This window comes from Trichoderma asperellum, chromosome 2, assembly GCF_020647865.1.
Source record: "Trichoderma asperellum chromosome 2, complete sequence".
Lineage (NCBI taxonomy): Eukaryota > Fungi > Ascomycota > Sordariomycetes > Hypocreales > Hypocreaceae > Trichoderma > Trichoderma asperellum.
In genome coordinates this window covers 3705689-3715739 of record NC_089416.1, presented here as the reverse complement: position 1 = coordinate 3715739, position 10051 = coordinate 3705689, and the positions used below count along the sequence as shown (strand labels likewise).

The 10051-nt window shown below is 50.4% G+C and overlaps 3 protein-coding genes across 3 annotated transcripts; 1 reads left to right on the top strand and 2 right to left on the bottom strand.

The window, feature by feature from the left end:
- TrAFT101_003523 (uncharacterized protein) lies at nt 1-1380 on the bottom strand (the record flags this gene model as incomplete). The annotated part of the gene is made up of 1 exon (XM_024907359.2): nt 1-1380. The coding sequence occupies one exon, from the start codon at nt 1378-1380 to the stop codon at nt 1-3; it is 1380 nt and encodes a 459-aa protein (XP_024766716.1).
- Nucleotides 1381-3968: 2588 nt separating this feature from the next.
- Nucleotides 3969-7087, top strand: TrAFT101_003522 (uncharacterized protein). Its single transcript, XM_024898952.2, has 5 exons — nt 3969-4679; nt 4746-4954; nt 5017-5201; nt 5266-5612; nt 5684-7087. The coding sequence occupies exons 1-5, from the start codon at nt 4652-4654 to the stop codon at nt 6538-6540; spliced, it is 1626 nt and encodes a 541-aa protein (XP_024766719.1). The 5' UTR covers nt 3969-4651; the 3' UTR covers nt 6541-7087.
- A 1904-nt stretch (nt 7088-8991) lies between these two features.
- TrAFT101_003521 (uncharacterized protein) lies at nt 8992-9462 on the bottom strand (the record flags this gene model as incomplete). Its single annotated transcript, XM_066126913.1, has 1 exon — nt 8992-9462. One exon carries the CDS (start codon nt 9460-9462, stop codon nt 8992-8994), a length of 471 nt encoding a protein of 156 aa, XP_065983020.1.
- Nucleotides 9463-10051: the final 589 nt, after the last annotated feature.

Genomic DNA, 10051 nt, shown 5'->3' with positions numbered 1-10051 from the left:
CTACTTCTTTCGACCCTTTGATCCTCTTGGGATGGGTGAGTAGTCTTGTATAAAATGTGCGTCCTCCAAGCATTCGGTAACAACCGGATTGATAAAGACGTGATGCTGCAGCCCAGCCTTGAAAATGACCCTCATGAGGTTTGTTCTGAAATAGAGAGACCAAGTATCGATCTTGGCAACATGGTTACCAAGCCTCAACTTGCATCGGTAACCGTACTCTGCTTGTCCATCATCGGTACGCTGCGCGACGGGTACATGTTCACCCTTTTCGGGAACGTATATAGCAGTAGAGTAGAAAGGGCCAACGCCCCTCTCGAGAGAGGTTACCACGCTGAGCAGGTTTTCTCGTAAGCTCCGGCGGTGCTTCCTCGATACTGATTTAGCACTCAGTTTAGCTAGTTCGCTCAGACGACCGGCTAATCTTTGCGGATCATACTGGAGCTGGAACGGCTCCCCGGTCTCTTCAATGTGATTCCGTGATGCTTCAAAGACGAGGGCGATACAGCCGCCAGCATTAGACAGGATGTCAACGTCATCGCTATCCAGCTGATCCACAAACGCATCCATGGCTGCATCGGCATAATCAGAAAAGTCAGCCACATGGCTAGCAACAAAACACCAGCCCTGAAGAGCGGCTGCGACAATCTCGACATTGTCATGAGCCTCGATTGACTCTCCATCTGTTCGCACAATCTCAACCAAAAATTCCATCACCTCCAGTGCAGCCTCTTCTAGACCACCGCCATATAATACTGTAATACAGAGCGCGTAGATTGCATAGATGCGGCAGTCGTCGTCGTCGTCGTCCATCATTACTTGCTTGAGTATCCTCTGCGCTCCATCGAAGACCTCTAAAGACCCAACCGTTCCGACTGTGAGAGCAAAGGCATGCAGACTCAAAAGGCGTTCCTTTGCTGTGGCAGCTCGATTTGAATCGTGAAGGAAAAGGTCTGCCAGCTCGCTTGCGGCATCGTCTAGCCAAAGATGAGTTTCGGCGGTATAATGGTTGCGAACTGCCTTGATGAAGGCATTGAGGAAATATTCTCGCATCTCGCTATTATTACGTTTTCGATCTCGGAGGCCATCAATAAGAGCCCTTGTGTCGAAAACTGGAGCATGTGGCTCGTCGCCATTTTCGTCGACAGACTCGCCCGAGTAGACACTTGAAGCCATGTCGTCTAATTCAAAATCGCCGTCTTCGTCGCTGACATCGGATGTGACGCGGCTATGCGCCGCGGAATGGGTGGGCGAGGTTAATAGCGACGGAAGGGGAGAACTTCGCGGCGTTGCGCTTCCTGACGCACGGCCGGATTTAATAGCCTTCTTGGAGACGGTCTTTCCATTGCCCTTGAGGGCCTTGACTCGAGCGTGGTTCATCATCTTGAGAACTTGCTGGCTGGAGAACAGCGGGTACAGCTAGTGTTGTATGAAGAGAAAATAAAAAGAGAGAGAAAGTTTACTGGATTGTTGGGAGATTGGCTGTGGATTTTTTTCGAGTTGGACAATAGCAGGATCGATGACGCCGCACCAAAATCCTCAAGTCGATGGGAATGGAGTAGGGAGAAGTATGGAATCCAACGTCCCACTATTCCACTTCTGCAGCCCTCAGTAGCCAGTCTTTTGCTCTCCCCTTCGATTCGACCAGGTTAGGTGAAAACACGGGCGACGTCACGTCAGTTTTCGCTTGCTTCTGTAGGATCGTAGGTTGCTTGCGAGTGCTTCGGATGCTAGCTTGGTGAGGGTATCGAAGAGTAGACCGTCCATGGGAATCCTGGGCAAGGGTCGAGATGCAGAGCAAATTGGAGATGAAACAGCGAGAGCAAAGGCGTAAATAGGACGACGTGAAACGATGCTAAGGAGACGAGAACAGGCAAGGCAAGGCGAAGAGGGAGGGAGAAACAAGGAAGATTAAAAGCAGAGCTGAGTGGCTCGGTGGCGTCAGGTTTGTGCGTGCGCCTGCCCGGCATGACCGCCCTGCGAGAGCTCCATGTCGCCGCTACCTGGAACGTGGCCGTGAGATGCTGCGCGCTAGGCTGTTCGGGGCATGTAGCCGGTACATGCTTAGGGCAATGACCAAATGCCCTCGATCGGCAGACATGTGAGAGCTGCAAAGAGCTGGACAAAGTGGGACGAGCAGATAGGCCTGCCCGGTAATCTTGGCGCTGTGTATTATGAATTATAGGTAATGCATATAACTGCATTGGAGCCCTGGAGCAGTTTGTTTCCGGGCATGCGCCTTCACACGCAGCAGACTTCTAGGCACTCGCAATCCAAAGCGCTGCACTGTAGCCTGTCAACCTTGTCTCAACAGGTACAAACAGCCACTGCGAACTGGCTTTCCGGGAAGAGTCGGAAGATTGTTTGCTCGATATGCCCTCTTCCAACTCTGCTCTCTAGGCGCTCTTCGGGCTCGCTCCGGGCTCGGTGTCCGGCATTGCAAGCGACGGCCAGCCTCGATCGTGGCGGGGAGACACAGTGACGACAAATTGATGATATGGAGGGTCCTCTGTGCCTCTCTGCGAGTTCCACCAGCATCTCGAGCTACTCCGCAAAAGACGCAACATCCCTGTTGGTCATGCGTCATATGCTGTAGCCACTTTACGCGCCAGAACGGGTTTCAATAAAGCCGGTTTATCAAGTCAAGTGCTAGTAATTCTAAGATACGAACTAGTATTGCCATCCAGCTTTGTTGCTCGGCTGCTTATTTTTATCCGCCAGATCACTTGCTTCTTCGAGTCCTCCAAGAGAGATGATTCTTCATCTGCTTTGGCTTACACCACACACTCCACAGCCTATTCCACATGCTGCAGCGCTGATTCGTGACGATGAAGCTGCGAGTTGACCGGAGCTGCATGCCAAGGTACATGCACTAGTCGTGGTGCATGGCTGGTGGGGCCTGTCTGGCGACTTTGGGCACCGGGTCAGCAGAGCGCTGGTGTTGCATCTTGAACGCTTCATCAATAAATGAGTACACATGAGCGAGGGATTTTCCACTGTCGCAGAAGAGCCGCAGAGCCTACGAAGATGGCGGCGGCAGGTTTGCTCCGTACAAGTGCATGTGCTCTGCATCTTAAGTCGCAGCGCTAGCCTGTGCGAAAGGGTAATCGCCAATCTAGCCATGCGGCTGCTTGTTTGACTTCAGCGCAACAGAAATTTGCTGGGACATGGCATGTTGAGATGAACAGCTCACTCCGCATGCTGAAAGGACAGCAAAACAGCGCTGTATGGCCTGAGAAGTTCATCCTCTCGCTGCGGGCAGGTTGCAGGCCATGATTGCAAACAGAACCTGGCAAAGAGGTCAGATGCTGCCCGCGCAATCAATATATAGGTGTATATATATAGTGGACCCCAGCCATGTTAGATTGGCATCGAATATCGATGGGAATGCCATTACAATAGAGTCATACTTGTATTGACAGAGCCTAGCGCCAAGGCAGAGCAGAACATCTGCAGCAGGGCTGGCCGCATCCATCGAGCCAGCACAGGGGCTACTGTATGTATCTGTACCCATTTGTCCAGCTCTTGGACGCTGTTGGTGCTGGGCGCAACGCTACTCGGCCACCTGGCAAGCCGCGCAGACGCTGGCTGGGCCCGGCCGACGGCTTCAACAAATAATATTTCGAGCCCATCGTGCAGCGCTTCAAGAACCACATCTGTGCCGTCTGTGATGCGCTTGTGCTCCTCCTATAGTGGTGCCCTCTGCTCTGCGCTTCGGTGACGGCGACTACATGGCAAATACCTACAGCAGTGCTCGTGAAAATGCAACTGTACGACGGCAGTGACATACCCATGCTCCACCCAAGCTCCGATAAGCCACCCACCGCGGGGCTTATCGCTGCCCGCTTCTGCCTGGGGCTGCCTAGGCTGCCTGCCGCTCGACCACTCAGGCGCTGAAACACCACTGGCTGCCAGGCGCTATGCATCTGCTCCCGTCCCCTGCCATGGGCTCTGGTAGCGGCCGCGGCGGACCTGGTGTCGACGTCGAGGTACCTCATATGTCCGCTGCATCGGCCAGTCTGGTACTGCCCATGTCTCCCTTCTGAAGCGGCAGAGCCTGAGACAGATGAGCAGGCAAACTCCCCCTTGAATTGCCTTCGACTCGGCGCCCGAACAGCCGTCAAGCCTGCTGCAGATACGACGGGTCGAGGTACGCAAAGCTGGCCGCCTGTACCTGCTGGATACTTGGCAACTGCCTTCAGCCCTTTGGCACCACTATTCGCTGCACCTAGCATTAAACTCCCGTAGTGAGGTGAAGGTGACTCGAGCCCCACCTCATCCTTCACTTCCGAAAGCCTCGACTCTTCTCCCCTCTTGTGCAGATAACTTCACACAGCCACCCACGTCCTATTCACCTTCTTCTCTTCTTCTCGTCTTGGTGTCTTCGTATTCTTCTCTTCCGCTGGTTGGAATCTTTAGTGCTTGCTTCTTCTTTCTTCTTCGCCTGGTTAGACGTGCCTATCTGCCAAAGAAAGCGGAAGCAGACAGGAAATCGCCCTTTGTACGGGTATCGACAGCTTGGGCCACCTCAGGAAGCCAATATCTCGGTTGATCAACAAACGTAACTGCGCCGAATCTACTCTTCGATTCTGGCCGAACTCGCCCACATCAGCATACATCACACGAGCCCACGCCGGTCCAGACATCGATCATCATGGCGCCATCAGTCTATCGTGACGAAGGTACGTCACGCCATCCCATGAATGCGCCGCAGCGCCCCAACATTTCCGTGACTAACTTTGATGCAGCTCTGGTATCCCTAACGGTTGTTAACCCAACCCCTGGCTTTGAGTTTCCAACACGCAGCCTATTGCTCAGAAAGTCAAATACTACAGTCCCCCTTGGACGGATGAGTAGAAAGAATGGAGTGTTCACTGCCCGAGAGGATAATGGCTGGATCGACTCCGCCGTCATGTCCAGAGATCATGCCAAACTTATCTTCGATCCGCAGTCCCAGGTAGGCTAATCTCTCTTGCTCTTCCCCCGCCACAAATATGTTCCCAGCTAATTCATATGCAGAGGGTCTTCATCAAGGATATCGGCTCTCTCCACGGCACGTTTTACAACGATACCCGCTTGAAGAAGCATCAAGCTCAAGCAGTAAAGAACGGAGATCTCATTCAGTTTGGTATCCCCATAGATAGGGGATCGGAAACCAATCCGCCTTGCATTATGCGAGCTAGAGTTGAGTTTGGCACAGCCAGGTACGTAACCAACGCATAATCGTATATTCCCTCTCTTCAACAGCCTCTCCTAATGTGTAAATAGCTCCCCTCAGGGCCCGACCGTTTTCCGAGTTCCAGATGATAGTGATGATGAGGTTAGCGCCGAAGAAGACAATGCTATTCGGAGCTCCTCCCAAATACTGCGAGATCATGGTATACGCCCAGACCCCAACTTCTTGGGCTCGGACAATACCGTCATTACTATTGAATCCGATCACGAGATGGATTCATCGGAACCTGAGCATGAAGATCACACCGAATATACCAGGTCCGCCCACGATCCAATGATGGAGAAATTCACTCCCCCAGGAGTGGTGCATACCTCAGACGAAGACGCACTCTTCTATGGAGACGATTACGAAGAGGACTACATGTCAGACGACAACGATGGTAAGCCTCCTCACTATGCAACCCTATTAAATTCCAAAGATTGCAGCACGGCTAACGAAATGCTTTCCAAGATCACTCGACTGACTCTCCTGTTCAAACCCTACGCCACAGTTTCTTAGGCGACGACTACACCACAACTCACGTCGAGGCCACTGTAATTCATGAGGCCGAAATTGTGGATAGATTCGAAAACGACTGTCTTCCACCCATCCTCTCAGCATCAGACGCAGCTGCGGCCCCGAACGATCCTACGATAGGCGTACATCTACCTTCATTCAACGATACTTTCCGGTCACAGGAAATTTCTATGGGCCGCCAAAATTCAATCACAGACACCAACAATGATGCGACTTCAAATGAGGTTCCAGCAAGCATTCGCCTTCCGGCAGCTCCTGAGCTAGTTGAGTCTAAATTTTGGCCAGAGGACGTTGCTCTCAACCGAGCAACCGAGTCCAGCCTTCTGTTAGACTCGGGTGCCGAGTTTCTTAATTCTCCTCTCAAAGAGCATCCCGAGCTAGAGAATGCCACCCCTCCTCTGGATCTCGACGAGACTTCAGCTTATCAGTTTGAAGTTACGAAAAACGCAATTACCCAGCAGCAACAAGCTTTGTTTAATGCTCCACAGACGGGCGCTGGCCAGACCATAGATCAGCAAGAGAAGCCCTCTCATGGCAAGCGCAAAGCTGTGGAGATATCAGAATTGACCGCCGAGGAAATTCCATTTGCTGAGCGAGATTTAGCTCAAGGAACATCTTCACTCAGACCTAGGACTCATGAATACTCTGCGATGGACATTGACGACCATCATTCTAGACCTAGCGAGCCACAGACAAAGCGGCTGCGCAAAGCTGCGGAAATCTTTGGATATGCGGCAATCGGAGGAGTTGCTGTTATGTCTGCGTTGATTGCTACTGCTCCGGCTCTATAAATATTTCGAACTCCTTTTCAAAGATTTTTCTCAGGATTTCTTTTGTGTACAGCTGTTGACTCCCCCGTTGGTTTATGTTGGTTTATTTTTCTTTTCCTCTTTCCTTGTTCTATTCTCTCATTGTCTTAAACGATCATTTTCTTGGTTTTTCTTTTTCTTTTTTTTTTCTATTACTATATGAAGAGATTCCGCTGTCCGGACTTGGCTGCCCAATTTTTTTACTGTTGGCGTCTCGGTATTTGACAAATTCGCGAGCCGCTTGGGATTATCTGCCATCAATTGGTTTTCGGCGCCGGATGCTGACTCTCAGCTCTGGCAATCGGTCCCTAATAAGGCAGCTTTCTCCATTGTGACCGCTTTTTGACGGTTTATTTTCATGTGCTTCTTGTTCTTATCTATGAACTCTATGGTTACGAATTTCTTAATCTGTTTTCTCGTTAGGGGGTCTCTGTTCATTTCCTATATAATAGGCTATAAAGAGAAAATAAATTTTTACTCAGGAAGGGAAGCCAATGAATAAATTGAAAGCAATTATTTTATATACCCATCACTCGATTTTAGTGCCTTGTTACTGTGACACTCTTCGTGTGATCTATACCTGTTAACCTACCTTCACCGACCTTTCATCAACTCCATCTACCCGTATTAATATCTTTGCTTGGGCTCTGTGGGTTACAAGCTACCGTATTGACATCGATGTTAATTGTGCTACTGACCACAGAGAAAGGAAAGCACTCTAAACCCCCGAATGCTTCACAAACTCAACGCCTCATAGCCAATCACGTTCTCGCTACGGGATATTTTCGTCAGCGCGTAATAACAGTGGTACGTCTAGGCGGGCTTTCGGACGTTACAGTCTTGAATCACCAGTCTGTCTCCCATCTCTCGTTTATTTGCTAAGAATACTTGACTATCTACTACTTGGTGCGCCTTGTGCTATTGAGAATACCATGTCTCTTGAATCTGGCTGGCTGGAAGGGGAGTATCTGTCTTTGGGTGGTTTATAACAAGTGAAGACGAGGATCTCTCTCTCTTTTTCTTTTCTTTCTTTCTTTCTTTTTTTTCATTCATGCTTTTTCCCCCTTATAATTGGTCCTAATTGTGTGTGATAGAAGCAGTAGCCTTTGATGCACGTGTAGTATCTGAAATAGAGATAATAGCAGTAAGATCTTTTGCTCTCACAAGGGCTAGGCACCTCTAACAAGTGGTAGGCGAGCCATGGTTAAGAATTTTTTTTGGTCCAATTCTCAGAATTAACAAGTATTCATTACTAAAAACACTGACTAGTGCTGAAAGGCCCTCGGGCAACTTCCAGCAAATCGAGTGGCTCATTTCAGCTGTTTTCCCATCGCATACATGTATATGTACTTGTAACACATTTTGTGACGACGCCTACCCGCAGATTGTTTATTTTGCGGCTGTCAAACGGGACGGGAATTTGAGTCACCGCTTATCTAGGATGATAGAGGCAAATTAAAGACAATAGAGAAGAGTATAATCTCTGATGGCTTTGTGTTACAGTTGTCAAGGGAGACCAGTGGTTGCCTTATTTTGGGCCTCAACCGCTTTCGCAAAACAACTTGCTACTTCTTGCTACCTTGTAGAGAAAAGGAGTTTATCCAGAATCGAGCTACATTTCCCTTCTCTCTTCTGCCCCTTCCCCTCAATATACGTAAACTTATTAGTGAAGCAGGTAGCCGCTGGGCGGAGAACGAGTTCCGAGAATGGCGTCTTTTCACGCCATATGATGGGCGTACAGGTTAAATGGAAAAAGACCGGTGAAGAGCGAGGAACTGTGCTGCCACCAGGCGACAACGGAAGGTAAGGAAACTCATTTGGCAATGAACGGCAACGGGCCCCCACGTGGCGGGCCGGTAAAAGGGTTTCGGGATGGCTATCTGCATCGGCCGATTCCTAATGCAGCTTTCCTTGAGTCGATCATTGAAGCGTTATTACCGTTCGGCAGCGGGATAAGTATGACATTCAAAGTGCTCTACAGAAATGTAAGCGGGTCAGGAAACGCGGCTGGATGAGGGATTCGTCTCCCCCCCCCAAACGCCAGCTGAATGCTACTGGCTGGACTGGCTCTAGCGAAGCGGGAGGGTACACAAAACGGATTTCGACTCGTGGCTCGTGTTGTTTCGCCCAAATTTGTACGGGAGGGAGCCAAGAGGGTTGCCGATGCAGGCCTGGTGACTGGCATCGAAAGTCGCGTCCTGGCTAGCTAAAGTGCTCTCACGGCGGAGATCATCCAACCAGGGAAGCCTGTATATTGTTTGTGTTCCGTAACACCAGCCACTGCGTCGGATCCAACACTATCAAGACAGCCAGGGACGGATACCGCGCCCAATGATTAGCCGTCCGAGTGGATGATAAGAGGGCAATAGCCGCCTCTTCCGTTCTGCGATATAAAAAGGAAGGATGCCATGGCTGCCAAAATTGGATAAATCGTCATCTTGCAGACGCCCGTTTTGCGGCTGAAACTCCAGCACCTCCAACAATGCTACGGTCAAGCCCAGCTGGCGAAGTGGTATGGTTCGATAAAAGAGTCCTCGGAGGCTTGACCGGTCCGGCTACGGGCAAATGAGAGGGCTGGGTTCCGATCACCATCACGGGTGGCTGCATCATCTCAGCGCCATTATCTTCACACAGGAGAGAACGGACCGGTTGAGAGAGGACAGCGTACGGATCCATTATCGCAATTGAACGCTCAAGTCGGTCCCATTGTATGGTCAAACTGTTGCTACAAGGCCTTTTATTCGGCGAGGGCGATGGATAGGAAGAGCAAGGAGGGCACCCAACGAGGCGGTAAAACTTGTTCGACGCTGCCGAGAACTCCGTTCGTGACGGTGGTGCATATAGGCTCAGAGCTTGGATGCTGGCTGATATCAGCTCAAGGAGATGATTCTGGATAGAATCCATGTCCAGCTGGGCGGGTCGGTATCACGTTGCTCTGGTCTAGTTGCCTCAACTATATGTCGAGGCAACCACACAAGCTGAAATAAAGACCGCGGTGAGGTTTCCTGTAGCGGATGAGTTGGCCTCCTCTATGGCCGACGATGATCGAGGCGGTCAAAGGATTCTTGGTCATTCGGATAGCCAGAGTAAAGGCGGGTAGGATGGATTATTGCTTGGCTCCTCAACTCTCCTGTGGCGTGGATATTAGTATTTAAGCAGAGGCCATGCCGCACATTCACCCAGAAAGAACAAAGCCGTAAATACATTCGCAATAGCCAGCCTCCAAGAGCAGCCATCTCTCAGCTTCTCAAGTCTTCATCTCCGAATATTCCATTAGCTTAGTAGCCATGTCTTCTGAATTCGCCGTTGGCATGAAACCAGACCTAGTGCCCATCACCTGCGACATGTGCAGCATTAGACAGTAGGTCTTCATCACCACCATATGCCTTGATAGATGTGATAGCTGAGACAGGAGATAAAGACACAGCTGCGAGTACTGCGGGGGGTCACTTGTCAGATTTGTTCCGTCCAACTATCAAGATCTATCGCCATC

Coding starts and splice junctions, on each gene's coding strand:
- TrAFT101_003522 (XM_024898952.2), top strand. CDS start 4,652: ATGGCGCCATCAGTCTATCGTGACGAAG. Junction 4,680..4,745: donor ATCAGTCTATCGTGACGAAG/GTACGTCACGCC, acceptor ACTTTGATGCAG/CTCTGGTATCCCTAACGGTT. Junction 4,955..5,016: donor TCTTCGATCCGCAGTCCCAG/GTAGGCTAATCT, acceptor ATTCATATGCAG/AGGGTCTTCATCAAGGATAT.